General features: G+C 38.5%; 3 protein-coding genes across 3 annotated transcripts in view; 1 reads left to right on the forward strand and 2 right to left on the reverse strand.

The window, feature by feature from the left end:
• Positions 1–1,972: 1,972 nt before the first annotated feature.
• On the reverse strand, positions 1,973–9,257 carry LOC111343294 (uncharacterized). Its single transcript, XM_022950474.2, has 9 exons — positions 9,032–9,257; positions 7,676–7,809; positions 7,052–7,097; positions 6,331–6,402; positions 5,161–5,231; positions 3,904–3,979; positions 3,445–3,507; positions 2,732–2,801; positions 1,973–2,221 (listed from the first exon to the last, which is right to left on the reverse strand). Exons 1-9 carry the CDS (start codon positions 9,143–9,145, stop codon positions 2,139–2,141), a joined length of 729 nt encoding a protein of 242 aa, XP_022806209.1. The 5' UTR covers positions 9,146–9,257; the 3' UTR covers positions 1,973–2,138.
• Positions 9,258–11,364: 2,107 nt separating this feature from the next.
• Positions 11,365–20,684, reverse strand: part of LOC111343079 (uncharacterized) — a 29,314-nt gene continuing 19,994 nt past the window's right edge. Inside the window, exons 36-38 of the mRNA XM_022950252.2 lie at positions 12,263–12,341; positions 12,072–12,163; positions 11,365–11,569 (exon numbers count right to left, since the gene is read on the reverse strand). Coding sequence (XP_022805987.2) covers positions 12,107–12,163; positions 12,263–12,341 — 136 coding nt within the window. The 3' untranslated portion in view covers positions 11,365–11,569; positions 12,072–12,106. The remainder of the gene's footprint in view (positions 11,570–12,071; positions 12,164–12,262; positions 12,342–20,684) is intronic.
• LOC111343171 (tetratricopeptide repeat protein 28) lies at positions 17,278–20,655 on the forward strand. The gene is made up of 2 exons (XM_022950356.2): positions 17,278–19,930; positions 20,457–20,655. The coding sequence occupies exons 1-2, from the start codon at positions 18,210–18,212 to the stop codon at positions 20,506–20,508; spliced, it is 1,773 nt and encodes a 590-aa protein (XP_022806091.2). The 5' UTR covers positions 17,278–18,209; the 3' UTR covers positions 20,509–20,655.

The following is a 20,684-nucleotide window of genomic DNA, read 5'->3' on the forward strand; positions in this document are numbered from 1 at the left end:
CAAAGTCTCCAAAACTCTCTGCGAAGAAGCTCGATCTCGGCTCGATGTTCAGCGGCTATTCGGGAAATGAGCCAGAGACTCCGGCGTTAAACGTTCCCTTCTTTGGTGGATTGATGACCATACACGAGAAAACGGCGGAAATGGAGCCCAAGTTCGATCTAGTCCCTACTCCTGAAAGCTAGAAAAGCATCTATCAATAAAGTCATTTCCGGTCACAATCATGAAAGGCAAAGCGACCGTACTGTAGGCTGACCGACCCTTGCTAATTGAGGCTAATAAAAGAAATAAATCAAATGGAAGATCGAAGGAATTTAGGCTGACCCCTTTGGTCTGCCAAGTCATCTCGTCATAAAATCCTTTCGACGCTTATGCACGAGCAGTTCATATAATGGTGCTAGGACACCAATTTCTCACCACTGGCCAAAGATGAAGGATTGAACGTTTACTAGTTTGGAAGGATTAAAACGACTCACCTTATGATATCTCTCCCCCCCTCCCCCCGTGGGGTTACATGAGAACTAAAGTAATCTATCAAGTTAAGCAATGAACCTCGCACGTGAGCCGTAATACAAACAATGACAGAAAAGAAACCTGTAAAAGTGAACGCTCTCAATAGTGTGTTGAGTGAGGTTACCAAGCGAGGGAGATTTCGGTACTAAACACAGGTATTTGTTAGATCCTTATGTGACACGCTCTCGGAATGCTTGCATAGTTATTGAGGCACAATCGGCTGTATAGCCCTATATCCAAGCTTAAGTATATCATAATCAACTTTCTTTACTGTAGTAGATCTCGCGCAAGTTTTTACGCGAAACATTAGAGATGGTTAGACAGGTTTTACTTCCCTCAAAGGACACAATATTACTGATAAAAACAAGTTTCAATTGATTTTTAATCTGACCAGCTAACTTGCGGAATAAATTATTCTTAAAGGTTGACCGTGGCTTACCGCTGATTTCCCAGTCAAAAGGCATCAAAAGGAAATGATATCGTATTTGGTGATCAAGAAAGAGGACCTAGCGTGACTAGCAGACTAGTCACGCTAGCGTCACAATGTTTAAAGGTTAGGTCACTCTTGTCTAGTGACTACTGCATAACACCTCAATTTCGTTAACTCAAATTCATGGCAGCTCTGAGGAATTTTATCGATGACACTACTTCCAAATAATCAACAAAGAACTCTTGGTCAATGAAGGCAACCTTCTTTCATTTGCTCTCTAGAAAGGCAAACCTGAATATATGGTGTGAATTGAACCAATCCAAAAGGGTCTGACTGAGCTAGCTCTTTATTTCACTTTTTCTCAGTGGCCAAGACTCACCCAAAACTGTACAACCAATCCTTTAAGCTTTTGACCCCTAAAGAGTGACTAGCATTTAATTTCTCCCTACAATATCACCTCTGAATCACACATTAAGGTCACGAGAATAAAGAAAATGATCACAAAGGAGGATCTCGATTGTTAAGCAAATTCTCCTCATCAGCACTTTAGGAAACATACAGAGAACAGTATGGAGAAAATGGAAACAGATGTCAGGGTGAAAAGGATTAAGGGGCTTAGCCATTCTGATCAGTTTTCAAAACGAATTACAAATAAAAGGTAGAATAAAACAAATCCCTTCCTCAAGATATTGCCACAAAAGGTTAGAAAATTACTATGCTGATAAACAAAGCCAGTGAATGCAACTGTTTCTTGACAACTCTACACTTCTAAAACAGGTGTTTATTGAAAGTGATCGCCCCAGTAGCAATAAAAACAAAGATAAAGAATTAATGTATTAACAGACTATGTTAATCAGATGTTTTTTTTTCTACATGCAAGGCTGTGGTCTAGTATCGCCAAGTGGCCCCTTACTTTTGCTTGTGAAATTTTAGTTTTTTCATCCAAAGCATAGGCTGGGCACCCTGGATTTCACAGTTTCAGAGCACTGGGCTCCATTCAATTTTCTTTAGAGCACAGCCTTGACATAGATGTTACATGTAATTCAATTTTCCTAAATACCTAATTAAATTAAAAAAAGAAGTTATTCAACTGAAAAACTCGTCTTGTTAACCCAAAACTCCTAATTCATACAAGTTTACATGACACAAGAGGAAAATTGTTCCTGATGGTTCCTTGTGAACTGTTTTTTTTTCTTTTTTACATTTCACTCAACTCCTGCATTGTTGCATCCAGTTCCTCTTTCACTTTGGCATATTCATTCTTGGACTGTTCCAGTTCAGCTGCAGAAATTGAAATAAAATAAGTAAAAAAAAATCATCTCAAAGTCCAGAAATAGATACAATAGGAAAAGAAAAAAGAACAAACACACAAAAGCACAGCATTATTTAGGCAATGGTCATCACAAAACTCTCTGACAAAATATTCATAGCTTGGGCCATTTTGTTGTTCAGATGTGGAGAGAATAATTTTCTCTTTCAATTCATACTTCTCTCATGCCACTGCATTTCTAAATGAAAACCCTAAACAGAATCTGGCTAAAAGCACTACACCATACTTTTTACTTGGTCTGCCTTTCCTATTTGGCTTTTTCCTTTTAGTCCTTTACTCTTTTTGCATATTTTTTAAACCATTAATGCAACTATGTGCGACTCCTTCAGGGCAAAATACAGACACAGAGATCTACATCAGTTGTTCTTAGCTAAAGAACCAGCTTCTTTTCTATTTCATGTTCAATGAAGCCTGGATGTGATGAAGTCAATTCATGTTTATCTAATCAATGAACTTCTTACCATCCAAGTTATCAATCTCTTTCTCCAGTTCTACTACCTTTGCCTCAGCTTGATTTGCTCTATCTTCAGCCTGGCAAATAAAGTCTTCAAGTTTTAATAATAAAATAATGTATTGTAAATTCAGGATCTATCAAGTTTACAAAGTCCTTCTCATCAGTATATATATATTATTAAACATTTTGTTGTGTAGTATTGCTGAGTATTTTTACGAGTTGTGCTGTATTTTCACGAGCTTGTATAACAAAACATTTAATAAGAGATTTATTATCCAACACCTCAAATTGTTATTTCAGTGTGCCAAGTTTCATGGATATTTATTAATGGGGAGTGCGTGACAGAAGTATGTGAAGTGGAACAGAATTCTTTGTTGTGTTGCTGTTTCTGTTTCCTTTAATTAATGATAACATTTCATTGTCGTCTTGACTGCTTTTCGTTGTTTGACTTAACTAAAAAACTCGGATCAATATTCACCAGCCATTCCAACTCTTTGTTGTCAGAAAAATAATTTAAATTGTCTGCCATTCTATTTTATAACTCCAATCCAATTTTTTGCTTGCACAATGTGAGAAAACTTATCTAACCATTCTCTGGAGTAGAAATACCGCAAGATATTTGTAATTGTCTTGGGTATTATTTGTACTCTACCAAGCACAGTTGGATAATAAATACAAATATGGCAGCCAAAGGAAAACATAAACAAAACGAAATAATACCTCAGTGTACTCTGCTTCAAGCCTTTTGATCTTGTCATCATAATCTATTTCTCGTTTGGAAGCCTAACAATGAAACACAACAACAAAATAATGGTATGTACAAATCCGAAATGATTACTTAAGTTTGAATATATACCCCCCCCGATTAAAATGAAATCTTTTCTTTAAAAGGTGAATTTGCTTTAGATATAACTTGCCTTCACAGATGAACCCTTTTGACCGTAGCATCAGTATGCATATTTTATTTACTGTTCTCTACATATTTTCTAATGTGTTGACAAGAAGATATTGAACAATCAAGAACCTCTTCCATTAGCTTTGATTTCTTTATTCTTGTGATTTGAATGTACGATCAGGGGTGATATTGTATGGAGAAACTAGAGGGAAGTCACTCTTAGAGGTTGACTTTGCTTTAATTGCAACATGCCCTCACAAATTAATTATTAATTAAACACTGACCTCTCCTTCACTGACTTCTAAACTTCGCAGATTATTTCCAACCAAGGTGACCTCTTCCTCCAAGTTCTTAACACTCCTACAGACCAAGTTAAGAAATATAACATATGAGAAAATGAACATAAGAATTAAAAAAAAAAAAATTAACAGTGTTACTGGTTTAACATGACATACATTCAGTAACTGACTAAAGTAGTCTCCAAGTTCCTGTAACTCAATGCCAAAGATAGCTTTGCTTGAAGCCCAAAAAATTGTGTCTGAAATGGGCTATTAGCTAGAGCAAAATACAGTGTACCTGACAAGTTCTTGCCTTAGATCTGTCTCTTACCTTTTTTCACTCAAAATTTCATAAGTGATTCCCATTACTGTCAGCAATGCAATTCTTACGGTGGTTTAGAGAATTTGGTTTATAACATAACTAAAGTAAAGCGCGCGCTCTGATTGGTCAATTTAGCGTCCCCCATTTGCCCATGGGTGTACGCTGCTGACGTGAGCAAATGTAAAGACCATTTTTCCGCGCACGCTTGTTTTTTCTGGTCACATGAGATTTGTTAAATAAAAGGGAACTCTTTAGCTACAATGTGTTAATGTTATGTTATAAAACAAATGGTAAACACCACAGCGTACACTATTGAGTTATGGATGCACTTGGGAGGTTGCTGAGCACTCAAGAAGCTAGAGTCACTCTCGGCTATTGCCTCAAGCGACTCTTACGCTTCTTTCGTGCTTAGCAACCTCCCGCGTGCATCCATAACTCAATAGTGTACACTGTGGTGTTTACCATTTGTTAAATTGCATTGACAGATAGTCCCCTAATTGATGTTTTGCATGATTCTCATAACTTGTCTGCTTGTTATTGTAAGGAGAAATTCTGTCTTGGTCACTCACAAGAGCTACATGTAAAGGGTTAATCTGGTACACAAAAGCAGGACCATGGCATACAAATTTCATATTACTTCAAGGTGAGTTAATGAATTGTTAGTTAATGGCTGGAAAATGTTTGAACTTATCTCTACCCCTTAAAGATGGAAATTAAGATGTGGCTTTCTGGCAAACATGTAAGTGAATGTGTTGGGCTGATATGGAAATGCGTTTTTGCTTTTGGATCATAAGTAAATCCTTTCCAGATGTGTATATTCCATTCAAAATAAAGGCACAAAAATTCCAAATCCAACTGACCACCATTGTACCAATTCTGGTGTTAATTTGGGCTTAATTTTCACTGTACCACTAAGAAATAATTATTAAGACTTGACTTACTCTTCTGCCTCCTCAGCTCTAGACTCGGTTTCTTCTAATTCATTTTCCAGGTTAGCAATCTTTGCAGCAATCTTAAATAACAAGCAACTATAGCCATTAAAACAGATGCCAAGAGCCTTAATTCCTGCTATCCCTCTTTGCATATCCATGCTGAAAGGCTTTTGCAATTCCAATTTTTGCAATTCCAATCCATTTTTTTTCTTCGCAAGACATGTACATGTATCCTTCATCAAAGCTTTCATTTAAGCAGAGAAACCTGATTTCCTATGGTTTAGCAACAACAAAATAGACCATTCCCCTTTTCTTGATTTTTTTCAGATAAACAGGTTCTCTTTTAGGCCTCAACAATAGAATAGCTACTACAACAATTGTGCAACTTGAAGTAACAATTGTGCAACTTGAAGTCTTTTCTGCCAATCGTTTTATCAATTAAAGTGCACCTAAACCCCAAATTTTTTTTCGCTTAACGAAATAAGCTTATTTTTTGGAGTATTTCTGTGCAAAAATTTCTTAATTTGCTCAAATCTTTAATTTTCTGTGCCCAGTCAAAATACGGAAAATCAGCCGCCATCTTGCCCTACGGCCGAGTTTAAAGAGGAATGGCTCTAGCAGGTAATGTGACGTCAAATCGAGAATACGAAAGTCTGCATTTCACACATTTTCACTTGTTTGAGAACATTGTTGCCGATATTGTCCGAAATATGCTGACTAGGTGTGTTGTATGAGGAAAGTATGAAGCGCGATACCCTCTTGCAAATTTCGCACGTTGCTACAACCTCCTACAACACACTTAGTCAGCATATTTTCAGACAATATTGACTACAACCTTCCCAAACAAGCGAAAATGTGTGAAATGCAGACTTTTGTGTTCTCGATTTGACCTCACATTACCCGCTAGAGCCATTCCTCTTTAAACTCGGTCATGGGGCAAGATAGCGGCCGATTTTCCGTATTTTGACTGGGCACAGAAAATTGAAGATTTGAGCAAATAAAAAAATTTTTGCACAGAAATACTCCAAAAAATACGCTTATTTCGTTACGCGAAAATAATTTTTTGGGGTTTAGGTGCACTTTAATTGTTTCTACTAATACAAGGATGTAACTGTACAGTTAACGCCAAACCTAAATGAGTAAAAATATTCTCCACATAACAAACTATGCAAGACAAACCTCTTCATACTCTCTCTCAGCTCTTTCCGCTCTATCTCGTTCCTCAGCCAATTTGGCCTCAAACTGGGAAGACTAAATGAAGGGCAGGACCATATTTATAAACTTATTATAAAATTTGTAGTTTGAATAAGCAATTCCCTGATGCACTTCCTATCAACATCATCTTTTGAAGCCTCCTTCTTAAAAAGATTTCCAATCTGAATTGAGTAGGCAACTCAATTATGCTTGTGTAGCAAGCATGGCAAATTACTTTGCAATGTGCCCTACTCAGGTCAAGAAGCATGAAATTTGAAACTCTGAAAAGTGATTTCCAGAAATCTGGGACATATCTGAGTAACTCTTCCTTAGCCATACATTAACACAATTCACAGAGTAACTGGTGCAAAAAAACCGTCCGACAGCCAGCAGGTTTCTGCCACCTATCACCTTCTAGTGACAACTCTGGTATATCACTAATAATAGGGTAATCCTACTCAATATATTAGGATTTTCTTCTGAGCAACCACATTGTCTAAACCAGAAACTAAATCACTGATTTAGAACAAAACACAGAACTATCAATATGACCTCAACTTCAGCAACATGCAGTTAGGTGGAGCAAAATGAAAATGTTCAAGGTTCATTCTGAGGGTCGCAAAATTTACATAAGGCTAACAGCACACTCAATTTCAGTTTAAGCTTCCAAAAGCTCCATCAAAAGAAACTGGCGAGGCTTTCTCACCCTCTCTTCATCAGCCAAACCCCTGTTTTCCAAAACCTTCCTCACTCTGAAAAGTAAAGAGAGACAAGGTTAGGTACTCAGCAGATAATGACAACTTAAGCTGGGTCTCTTGTGAAATCAACCCATCTTAACATTAAATCTTTACAAACTGAACTTAAGAAGTTGTGCATATATCATATGTACAGCCTTATCTCTTAGGAAAAGAAAATTTCAATTAGTTTTGGAAATATAGAACCAATGCCACAAGGTCACTTCAATAGGATCAACAAAACTTCCATCTAAGTCAAAATGTTTACATGCTCACAAATAAGAATACTTCAAGTTGAGGTGATTTCTGATCTGATCTGAATCCACAAATCATGATGGGCTCACCTATCAGTGGTCAAATATATTTTTAGTGCACCAATCGCCATCTGAATTGTAATTATACCACTCTGGCACCTTGACTCCACTCACAAGAGTGTGAAGTTGTTGAGTGCTCATGATTACAATTGTTGAGTGTTTTGCGATTGTAGTTGAGCCATAACAGAAAGTAAATATGGGCAATTCATGCTTCAAGGTCAAAATCAATCAAGTGAATGTTACTGAAATAAGCCCAGTTTAACCTAAAAAATCTTGCCGTACCTTTCACTCTCATCTGCTTGTGCCTCAGCTTGTTTCAGCTGTTCTGTTATTGTGCTCAAGCGAGATTCTGCAGCATCCAGTTCATCTTCAATTTGTTGCAACTCTTTTGTCAAACAAGATACCTCCTCTTCAGTCTAAAATTAAGAGTTGACAAATATTTCCCAAATTGACTATGAAATCACTCATTGCTGATTGTTAATCAGATTTTCAGGATACAGACCAAAAATTACCCACATACAAATAAACAGACAGTAAGGAAAACAGAGAACTCGCAAAATTTAGCAAAGTTGTAAGCTTGGATAGACAGTAGAGCTCTGCCTTGAAAAATGAGATGTTCTTTTGGTTAGAAATACTCCTTTTTCATGAACAATGACTAAAATTCTATCCGCTGACAGTTCTCTGCCATATGCCACAACAAGTAATATTCTTACACTTAGATGCTGGCAGTTGTGAACCTGATGTGTTTTAACTGTCATCATCAAAAGTTCTGCCCTCAATAGGCAATACAGATAAATAAATAAATAAATAAAATATGACCCATGCTATTCATTCAACAGGCATATGATTTCTCAAAGAGGGTGGGTCGTGCCAAATGAATTTTATGGACATGTTATAAATACGTAGTAACTCTTAACTAGTTAAATCGATAAGTTTTGATCTACTATAGTGGTCTGGTCGTGATAAAACAGAGAACAAAAAGCAGTTATTTCAGGGTCGTGTTACCATTGTTTGTAGAAGAAAATCACTTGTGTGACGAGAAATTGTGTCAAATATTTTGTCACTGCGCCAAATATTGAACTCAATTTGATTATACTGATACCATCGCTATTAATTGCCAGCACTAAATCTTCCATAAAGCTTCACTGATAGGCAATAAAATCATATGAATATTGTGAAATAATCGATGAAAAGACGAGCTTAGAAACTACAGTAACTCGACCACAGCTTTGTTATAGATCAACTTGACCCAAACAAGAGCTCCAAGTCAAGCGAACAAGCTTTTTCTGTTTTCATATATTAAACTTACAAATCAGACAAGCTAGCTAAATAACCACTCCTCTACTTCAAACAAGCAAGATTGCAGGCAAATGAATGAGCATTTTGTATTTCCATGATGAGAAGGGAGCAAAGGAATGTAGGCCAGCCATATTTCTGACCAACCAGTCTGCTTGCGATAAGTAAACCCTTCAACACGAGCAATATTTGTCAAGAAGAAAACCCTTTTATAGCATATATCGAGAAAACTTCTATCCAGAAACCGTTCGAAGCCGATCAACGGGTAGTAAGTAACAGAAAGAGGTTAATAAAACCGATGTCAAACAACCTGATCGTGACAATAATTGAAGCTGTACTCACTTTAGCGCTTCGATCATTCGCCTCTCTCAATTCGCATTCTGCCTTATCCGCCTTGGCTTCTGCCTCAGCGAGAGTTTCGCGAAGACAAGCCATCTTTTTCTTGATCTGCTCCATTTTGTTTGTTGGGAACTACTCGACCAAAACCAATATTAAACAAGAAACAGTGTGAAGTCTTCGAAGGCCAAGCTTGCGTTGAACACAGAACAACGACTGACGCCCAGATTCCCAACATTCTAAGCCAGATGCGTGCCATTCCATATATGGAGCGAGGGAATTAACTGCGGCATAAAATTATCACGGATTTTTATTCGATCAACATTTTACAGGCTTAACTCGCCGGTAAATCCTCCATAAGCGGATTTTTTTTCCATCAGTTTCTCAGATTATTGTTTACAGATGCGATTCAGTTTTCCTTTTTGATTGTTTTGAAAGTTCTACAGCTCTCGTAACTCGAAAAATATTTCTTGAACTGACGTTGGCGGAAATATCGATCGGCCGTGTTTTCCTGAATAGCAGGAAATTAACGACATTTAAAACAAGATGATGAGGAATTCGATAACCCTTAAAAATGGAGTCACAGAGAGAAGATTTCTACTTTTACAATGCTTCACGAACCGCTGGGGGAATCAGGACTCCTGATGTAACGCAATTATTGAGTTTGTCACGCATCGATGTAACTAGTATCAAATTGACAGCGGGAGTTGATCTTGTCCGGTAGGATAAGATAACAATAAAATAATCGAGAACGAAATCTCACGATTTCATCAGAGACGTTTCTATGAAAAGGAGACATTCCATGAAAACGAGACACGGACAATTCTTTTTAATCGGCCAGGCAAAACATTTTGGAAATGTTGAACATTATCCACATTCTAGTAACTAGAAATATGTATCTTTCGTCCTCCTCAAAACAATGAGCGAAATAGAAATGAAAAGTTTATGTAACTACAAATCTAGTCTATAAAGATCACATAATAACAAGTACTTTGTGACGCAATTATTTTTTGTCACGCTTTCATAACATGCTATGGAGATGATCATCGTACGATCTCTCACGCAAGGCGACACTTAAAAAGTGATCGGTTTTATCGCGACGACTATCTGCTTGGCTAGCAAATATCGAAATATCTTTCACATAAATATTCAAAGATTGCCCTAATCACTTGACCTTAGAGGCGTTTTTCAGGTGTGTGTGATAAAAAGGTTTGACCGTACTACGTGCTATGAACTTCAACATAACTTAACGAAACAGAGAGCTGAGACTTACATTTCTAAACGTAACATTACTTTAATTTATGCCTTACTTATCGTGCTATTCGAGTTCATTTAGTAGTCGAAAAGAGAACAAAATTCGGTTCCTACCTCAGACAGCAACCTGTAACTAACCAGGACTGAGTTATGATAATAATTTGAAACGTGCTAGCCTTGTTTGAGGTGATACGAATGTGGTGCGTGGGAGGCTGAGAATTGAGATCTGACAATTAAATCATGAATCAGCCAAGAAGGATTTAGATGAGGAAAGCGTAGATTAACAGCGAAGATTTATCTCTCTGCACAAAAAACGCGAACAAAATTCCACCGTTAAACACCCGAAAAAGGAAGGGAAAATAAATCTTAGAGGTCTGGCTCACCTTGTGATACCGAAACGAATGCTTCATCAGATCTTGATGAACATTCAATTTCCATCACAGACATCACAGATGACAGAGAGTTATTTGACTGATCGGATAAAACAGAGAACCTTTCTCATTCAGTTGCCATCTTATTTACAAAAAAAATTAAATCTTTAAACCCTATGAGTGTCTAGCATCTAATTTCTCCTTACAATATCAGCCCTGAGTCACACATTAAGGTCACAAGAATAAAGGAAATGATCACCAACTAAAGAAGTTCTTGACTGTTAAACAAATTCTCCTTGTCAACACCTTAAGAAATGTATAGAGTACAATATGGAGACTATGTACATTGATGTAAGAGGGTACAGGGCTAAGAATTTTTCAATCTAAAAATAACTACTGCGGCAAATCTAAGAATCTGATCTCTTCTGCAGGAGTACTCATCGATCTGCCCTTTTTGCCGAAAAAACTTTCTCGAAAGTTCTTCTGTTGCGTAATAACAATAAGGAAAAGATGATACAGATGTAATCGTGTAACCAGGATGGGCTAACTTTGTGAGATACGTCTCTGCCAAGGCGATCAGTTATTCCAGAACTAAATAAAAGATATCAACAGAATACTGAAAAAAGTTGCCAGCACTTAACAATACCAAAAGCCTCGTCACATGACGAACGCCAGGAAATAAATATTAAATAGAAAAAGGCTTTGTACAGTTCGTAGAAAAATAATGCATCTTCGAAAATCACTTATATCTCCATTTGCACAAAAACTGTTCACAGTTTCTCTGGTCCAAGGAGCCTGTCTGTATCAAAAGCTAACAACGTTAATCTAGCTATTTTTTTTCGTGGAACTTCGACAGCTGCCATCCATCGGGAAGCCTGTAGTCTCCAATTTCTTGAATGGTGAACCAGCACCTAAGTGTCTGGAAAAAAAAAAAAAAAAAAGAAAGAACTCGATAATCTACGCTTTGGGGTTAAACCAGGTCTCCATAAAAAAGTATCTTCATTTCCAAGATCTGATTGTTGATTCTCCCCTTTAGCTGCATCACATTTTTTTGGTAAATTAGTCGTGAGAATTTGGTGTCAGATCAAGGTAACAACTTCTACCTGATAAGTTTGAATATCCCCATTACCCGTTTGCTAGATAATGTGTGGATATTAAAGGGGGAAGTTACATGTTGATCACTTCTGGGAGTTAAAAGGGTTAGGGACCAATGAAAACTCAAAGTAACAGCACTGGAGCAAACTGACCAAAGCGCGGGAAAACGCGGCTGACAAATCGTGATTGGTTTTAGTTTTACATCTGACTGGTTGAGAGAGTGGCGAGAGTTTTCTGGACCAATCACAGAGCGGTGTAAAGCAAAACCAATGCAAGCTGGATTGTTCTCGACATTCCATTGAGAACTGCTCTTTAAAAAACAATACCTCTTAAGTACGGATTATTTGACGCAGCGAGTCGTTTAGTCTTCTCCTTCAGCGTCATCCACAGTTTCTCCTTTCTTCAATTTTGCAATTATCTTAAAAGGACAAAGAAATAAAAAGTATAAATCGATTGAAAGGAAATGTGAGAGAACAGAATAGAGTCGAGATAGAGCCCAACAACAGTGTCAACTTACTCCCTTCAATCTGTTTATCTCTTTGTTGTCGGCGTTTTTCTGAGCATCGTTTGTAATAAGTTTTACACGAGAGGCATACCTATAAGTAGAGAAGACAAAAAGAGTTCTCAAATTATTTAGAAGGGAAAAAAGTTTCCTTCGTTTCCAGAGCTTACTCTACGTTTACGTTACAAACCAATCACATAATGGCGAAGGCGAAGCGTGAGCAGTCAACCACATCGCCCCCACAACAGGTTTGCCACACATGGCATGGGTGGGCAACTAACTAGCTGCTGTTTGCATTTTTTTTTTAAAAGAAAAAGGACATAAACTTTCAAAACATTCCAACAAAAATATCGTTAAATGGAGAGCACCAGGAAAAAAAAAACCCCTTCCAATTCATCTGAAATAAACTCAGATACAAGTGTTTTGTGGTCTATTATCACCAGTTTCTGAATCAATAATATCAAGCAAAATAAACTGCATTGGTGCCACACTTATTGTAGACTGTTGTCTCCTTCGCAGCCGTTGTTTGGTCTCGTCACGCGGCGGGCTTCCTCCCCCTATTGCGTGACAGAGCAAACAACAGCTGCGAAGATTTCGCCACCCTCGTTATCAACACTTGGTCGCGAGCGTGTCTTCGCTCACGCGAATGTATGAGACCTTCAGGAACACGAGCCCGCGAAAGATCTGTCAAGGGTCTGGGAAAGATAACTAGTGCCAGTTCCCCGGCAAACCTCTCCCCGACATGTCTTACAACGCATACTCTGTCTGGGCGCTTCAGGGGTGGGCTGAGACTCGCTACGCGCCTATAACCTCTAAACAGACACATACTGCATGATGCTTCTCATTCCAAAGTTTGGCTACTTCACTTTATAAGGCAACGAGTTCAAAGTTAGTACGATAATTAAATGTTAATGTGCTGATCTGCTAATGCAACATCTCATCAATTTTACAATACAAATATTTCAACGCCTTACAACTAGAGCTGTCTTTACATAGACCATTACTATATTGATTCATCTCATTCAAAGGAGATGCCTAATCTGTGCACAGGAAAAGTTTTGAGAAGTTTACAGATGTTAAATGTATACATTGCGTCACGTGCGGGGTCAGTCACTATCGGCAAAACAAGTGCTCAGGTTAAGATAGACAGAAACCGTTGTTAGTGTTCGCAATGTAAGAATTGGGTAAGATAGGGTCATTCGAAATTGAAATTGACATGAAGGATGAAAATGTTCATCACATGAGCCGAGATTCTTCTTCTAGTAAAATCTCCGTGTGGTCACGTCTAATGTTATTGTGGTAACACAGAGCAGATACATATCGCACAGTATTACTACATTTCAAATTATTTCAAAGCGAGAAAAACTGTTTTTATTTGATAAGTTTGTGTTGTGCGCTTAATTTACGGGAAAGATTGAGTGCGATTGATTTCCAGGTTCCTAAACGGCTATTTTTGCCCTTTAGAAATCGTACGCAATCCTTACACTTGGTATCCGTTGTTCCTTTATGGTTTTCAAATCTTTCTTTTCACCTATCAACTTTTCATGTCTTTCTTACAATAGCTATTTGCATTTATCTATGTTTTGCAGAAAAATTTCTATTTTAGTTTCTTACTTTGGTCTCGTCAGTCATACGATAGAATATTAAACAAGCCTGGGTTCTGTTTTAAAAGGTCAACTGTAAAAAATAAATTTAGAAACAATATTTTCCCGATTTTTGTTTTGGACTGAACACTCCGAGTCGGTGGCAGAAGATTTAAAACTCGAAAAATCTTCGACTATTACAAAGATTTGTTTCTAAAAACTTGCCTTAAACGTATTAGAGTCTTAAAAATAGAATAATTAACTCAACTCTGGGCCTTTCACTTCCATGATCTAATAACTAAATCTCCTTTCTGTGAGTAAAAATGTCACTGTGAATATTTTAAGAGAATGAGGTGTTGCGTCAATTTAACACAGTCAAGCTGATACACTTCTTTACTCTCTAAAACTGTTGGCTGAAGAATATAGTGATACTTAAGGGAGAAATTTCAGCCACACGACAAAGGCGACGGAGCAGGAGGAAGGGGACAGGGAGGCTTAAGCCCCCCCCCTCCCCCGAACAAAAATTTGGAAAGCACAGCCACCCCCCACGTTTTAGTGCTCAAAATATTGCTTCAACACAGAATAAACATTGGTAAAATATTCAATCTTGTAATCTCTGTTAAGAAACAAAATAACTGATAATTAATGTTTAACCATTTTGGCAGTTGCCAGAGTAATTCTACTTGATTGTATCGCGGGCGCATGCCCTCGTGAGACAGATCGACTATCGGACGCCATCTTGGCTAGTGTGTAATGACCATGTGCTCCGAATAAACCGTGAAATCTTCGATTCTGAGGTGATCATTTGTACGCGAATTCAACCGTTCCAACGTGTGGGAACAATCTCTTCCCATCATCGCGCTGAACGAAATAATATGTTCTAAAACTTTTCTTGAACAGCTCCGGCCTGTGTTAGAGAAGATCACCAACCGCAGCAACTCTGCATTAAACTTGACAACGCGTCTAGGTAATCGGACATGATGGAATTGTTTGTGGGAACCCGATCGAAAGCTATACCACAAGATTTTAGAATGTGCCGGGAAAAATGAAAGTAAATCAGAAATCGATCACGGTCACACTTGAAACTGTAAAGATTGCAAAGACGTTTGCTTGTGCCACCGAATGACTCGAAAGGCATTTTGGAAATTTTAAGTAGGGGTATACGCATGGCTGGGCGAAGATAAGCTGCCCCCCCCCCCCCCCCACCCACGTTTCAAAACGCCCCGCCACCTCTGTTGATAAATCTCATAAGACCAAGATACTGCCAACTACAGTTTAAAATCTGTTCGCAGACATTTTAAGTGATTCTTTCAACCGACCAAACTCAGCAATTTGTTCTCACACGAGCTGCGTGCTCAGCTCCTGTACTGCTTGTTTATTTTTAAAAAGGTTTGTTACTAACAATAACAACTGTAATAACAGTTGTTCTTTTCTCGCATTTTTTCCTTAAAATACATATTTTGAGTTCAAATTTGAGGAAATTCAGTGATAAAAGAGTTCTAATTCCAAACGATCTGATATTTGTGAAGACCTAACAAATACGGATCAATATTTGATTTGATTTGATTGCAAAACACCTTAACTCTTTGAATTTATGATCTCGTCAACAATTATTCCTTCTAACTCCTTCACACTACCTTGTTGGTCAGTAGTGAAAATTTGACGTTGTTTTAAGAAACCATGTTCATCCTCAGCTGACAAGTATTCTCGCCACTTGTTCAATGAATAATACGTTGATTTCGGAAAGAGAAGCAGCATACTTCTCAATTCTGTAACTTCAAGGTTTCAAGCAGTCGGGCAAAGGGCAATTTTAAACCACCACACTCTTACCAATAATGTGCAACAGGGCTCGACACTAACTTTTTAACTTATTAGCCTGGTGCCTGGTGACAACTTAGAAGTTACGACGATTTCAGTTTGTTTACCAACCAAACTGGTTTGTGGAAATCGAAAACCACCAGCCAAAACTGAATTTCTACTAGTCTGTGACTGGTTGGCTGAGCTCTAATATTTGTGAAAGTTCCATCCTTCTCAGGTTTTTACAATGATTACTTTTTCCCGATAATTTTCAAATTCGATCTTACGCTACCTCTTTGCACTCTTCGTTGCTTTGCGGAGAAAATTTGATATCAGTTTATTGATTTTGGTCTCCTACCTATCCGAGGAACTTTTCTTTTTTCAAAATATGTGGCTAAATATTTATTCAGTTTAGAAATATAATCCGCTAAAATGCTTAGGATTGAAACTTGGAAATGATAGAGAAAACACCCTATAATAACTTTCACTTCTTGATTGCTGTATGGTAAATTAATATTGTAAGGAGAAGCTACATTTCCATCACTTCTTTGACGGCAAGCCAGCTGATTCACTGAGAAAAAAGAGTTAAAAAGTAATGTTGCCCTCAGACAAGGAAGAAAACAGCTACTTCCCTAAAAAGTTTATGGACTCCAACATTGTCAGTTTTTATTTTTACCTTTTTCAGGTTTACTTCTTTGTTAATTCTTTTCCACGGTAACCAGAAAAGAGTTGTAATGAATAACGCTGCAGAAATCCTAAAATCAGTCCAGATAGGTTTAGATGATGCCATATTTCTTCTCAAGACTGATCGTGGCCCACATGCGACCCAGTTATGCAATGAATGTGTAATTCTTCTTAAAAACCTTGACTCTGGTATTCACCTTGATATTTACGATGTGATATTCAATGCGTACAACGCCATCTCTGGTTTCAAACGTGCGGAAAGATATGCTGAGAAACTTCTTTACACGTTCATCCACGCTGAAAGACTAACCATACAACTAGGTGACAAACTTAAAGCACAGGGCCGGTTTGTAGAGGCAAAGCAATGTTTCAAAAGCGCACTCACAACCATGCAAACGATTGGCCACAAAAGAGAAGAAGCAATGGCTCATGAACGACTTGGAAAGGTATGTGAGCGCCTCGCTGAAATGCAGGAGGCAAAAATACACATTGAGAAAGCACTTGCAATCGCGATAGAAATTGGCGACAAACAAGGAGAAGAAATAAGATACGGGAACCTCGGATCTCTGTTGTATTCCCTTTCCGAATATCAGAAGGCTGTAGTATGTCACGAGAAAGCACTGGCCATCGCGACAGAAATTGGCGACAGACCAGGAGAAGGAGCAGTAGACGGGAAACTCGGAATTGTGTTTTGTTCCCTTGGAGAATATCAGAAAGCTAAAGAATATAACGAGAAAGCACTTGTCATCGCGACAGAAATTTGCAACAGACAAGGAGAAGGAACATTATACGGGAACCTCGGAGCTATGTTTTGTTCCCTTAGCGAATATCAGAAGGCTAAAGAATAACAAGAGAAAGCACTTGCCATCGCGATAGAAATTCGCGACAGAAAAAAAGAAGGAACAAGTTATGGGAACCTCGGAACTGTGTTGTATTCCCTTGGCGAATACCAAAAGGCTAAAGAATATAACGAGATAGCACTTGCCATCGCAATAGAAATTGGCGACAGAAGAGGAGAAGGATTATTATACGGGAACCTCGGTATTGTGTTTTGTTCCCTTAGCGAATATCAGAAGGCTAAAGAATATCAAGAGAAAGCACTTGCCATCGCGATAGAAATTCGCGACAGACGAAAAGAAGGAACACTTTATGGGAACCTCGGATCTGTGTTGTATTTCCTTGGCGAATACCAGAAGGCTAAAGAATATCTAGAGCAAGCACTTGCCATCGCGATAGAAATTGGCGGCAGAAAAGGAGAAGGATTATTATACGGGAACCTCGGAACTGGTTTTATTCACCGTGGAGAATATCAGAAAGCTAAAGAATATCAAGAGATATCACTTGCCATCGCGATAGAAATTGGCGACAAACAAGGAGAAGGAGCTAGGTACGGGAACCTCGGAACAGTGTTTCATTCCCTAGGCGAAAATCAGAAGGCTATAGAATATCACGAGAAATCACTTGCCATCGCGAAAGAAATTCGTGACAGACGAAGAGAAGGAACAAGTTATGGGAACCTCGGAGCTGTGTTTCATTCCCTTACCGATTATCAGAGGGCTAAAGAACATTACGAGAAATCACTTGCCATCGCGAAAGAAATTGGCGACAGAAAAGGAGAAGAAACAACGCACGAGAACCTCGGAGCTGTGCTTGAATCTTTTGGCGAGTATCAGAAAGCTAAAGAATATCACGAGAGAGCACTTGCCCTCGCGATAGAAATTGGCGACATACAGGGTGAATGTGCAGCATACCATTGTCTTGGAAATGTTTATTTTCATTTCCGAAAAAATCGGCAAGCTAAAGAATATTTGGACAGAGCAGTTGGCAGCAGTATAGCAATTGGTGACAGATTACGAGAAGCCTGCGTTCTTGTGAGTTTGGCAACTGTATTTGCTTCTATGAATGACAATCAGAAAGCAAAAGAACATTGTGAGAAGGCTCTTACCATCATCAGAGAAGCTGGCCATAGAAATATCGAAGCACGTGTTTACATAAACCTTGGCAATATATACCAATTACTTGGTGAACGTGGCAAGGCAGAAGATTGTTTAGAGAAAGCTTACTCCATAAGCAGCCAAACTGGAGACAAAATGGCTGAGTTTAAATGCTTTCTCTTTCTTCCTAAGTTAAAGATATCGCAAGGGGAACTTGAGGAGGCAAAGAAATATCTTCTACAAAGTTTAGGAAAATACGAACAAATGAACACTCTTCTGAAAGAAAGCAGTAAACTTAAAATGTCTCTTTTCGAGGAACACGGTACTTTTTTCTATCAGTTACTCAGTTCCTTGCTTTGCCTTATTGGAAAATTTCGAGATGCTCTCTATCTCGAGGAACTGGGACGAGCACGAGTCCTCGCAGAATCAATGGCAGACAAATACTCCGCGGAAAGCCACATCTCAGCTGATCCACATAAATGGTTCGGGATTGAAAAAATCGTGAAAAGAGAAAGTAACTATGTTTTTATGCACATTTCGTATGCACAGCGGTACGTTCTTTTTTGGGTATTGAAAGCAAATGGAGACACTTGCTTTCGACAAACAGAAGCGAAAGTAAACACTCTTGATGCTGAGCAAGTTTGCGATGTGGAAGGAATTTTCAAAAAGTGCGCCGCTGGCTTTGGCGTTTTACCCACAGCGAACTGCGAAGATCGATCTCTGTATGACGGCGTGACGACATCTCTTCATAAAGAGAATCGAGCAAATTTGCGAGGTGAACAAATCAATGATACCGAAAGAATTCATAATTTGTGCTACAAATGGATTGTCGCGCCTGTGGCAGATTTACTTACAGAGCCTGAAATCATCATTGTGCCGGATCGTTTTTCGTATCGAGTCCCGTTTGCTGCCCTGCGTGATGAACCGGCCGGAAAGTGTTTATCGGAGAAGTACAGAATACGCATCGTCCCTTCAATAACGACTCTCCGTGTCATTGAAGAGAGTCCAGTGGGCTATCACAGTCAAACTGATGCACTGGTAGTGGGTAATCCTACGGTTGGCGAAGTGCATTACAATGGACGAGTCATTAACGTTACACCATTGTTCTGTGCAAGTAAGGAAGCAGAGATGGTTGGTCGATTGATGGGCGTTCAGCCTTTAACAGGAAGTCACGCAACAAAGCAGGCGGTACTTCGAGAAATGCCTCTGGTGAGTCTGATACATCTTGCCGCACATGGAAATGCTAATAGAGGAGAGATTACCCTCTCTCCTCAACGTAATACTAACAGTGCCCAGTGTACTGCTAAAAGTACTCCAAAAGAGGAAGACTACCTCCTGACAATGTCCGACATTCAAGGAGTACAAGTGCGAGCTAAACTGGTTGTACTCAGCTGTTGTCACAGTGGGCGTGGATTGGTTAAAAAGGAAGGAGTAATTGGAATTGCTCGAGCATTCTTAGCATCTGGTGCACCTTCAGTGTTGGTAGCATCGTGGGCTATAGAAGACGAAGCAACGGCGAAGCTCATGGAGCATTTCTATAAACACCTTGTTCGTGGAGAAAGTGCCAGTGAATCTCTTCACCAAGCCGTTCAATGGTTGAGAAGCAATGGGTTCCCCAAAGCTTCCCAATGGGCTCCCTTTGTGCTGATAGGGGATAACGTGACGTTTAATTTTGTGAAAAAAGGGTAAGTCTGATTGTAATACGCAGTTTTCTGTAATAAACCGATTAACACACTTGACTTTTTCAGTTTCTTTTTGAAATCACATTATATTTACTTGTTCCTTTGTATTTATCTTTCTTTCCTCAATGTCAAGAAAAAGAAGTTGATTTTATCTAGTGCTCGGAGCCGGAAGATTTTGATGAATTGCTTCCTAAAATTTGTCTTAAAAAAGAGTTTCTTTTGTATAGAAGGTAATATTCAGAAATAACTGCTCAAGGTCGATACGATGCTAGACATTATGGCGATGAAAGTAATATGAGAAACTTTTAAAAGTTAGCTCTAAAAAAGTTAACTTAATTTTGAAAAAAATTAACCACAGAAACAATTAAATGATGATCTTTCGAATTAAGCATGGTATGTCCGGCAATAATTTGGAAAGGCTGAAAAATCATAGCCAATGACATTGAAGAAGGAAGTAACTTCTTCTATAGGAAATCTGTTCCTTTTGCTTTTAAAGTGAACAGTGACAAATGTAAAATGTTTGTTTCAGGAAAGAAGAAATCAATGAGGACAACAAAGAGGCAGAGAGAGGAACAGAGTGACTACTGATCCTGCTCAAAGATTGTTCTTCCCATACAATACCTATAAACAGACACTGCTATTACTTTGCGTAGACATTTTTAGTTTGTTTCAAAGTCAAGAAGTCGTTTTTGCATGCTTTTGTCAACACGGTTGAATCGAAAAGTGAGCGACAATTAAGTATATCAATAGGGAACTA

This window comes from Stylophora pistillata, chromosome 4, assembly GCF_964205215.1.
Source record: "Stylophora pistillata chromosome 4, jaStyPist1.2, whole genome shotgun sequence".
In the NCBI taxonomy this organism is placed as follows: Eukaryota; Metazoa; Cnidaria; class Anthozoa; order Scleractinia; family Pocilloporidae; genus Stylophora; species Stylophora pistillata.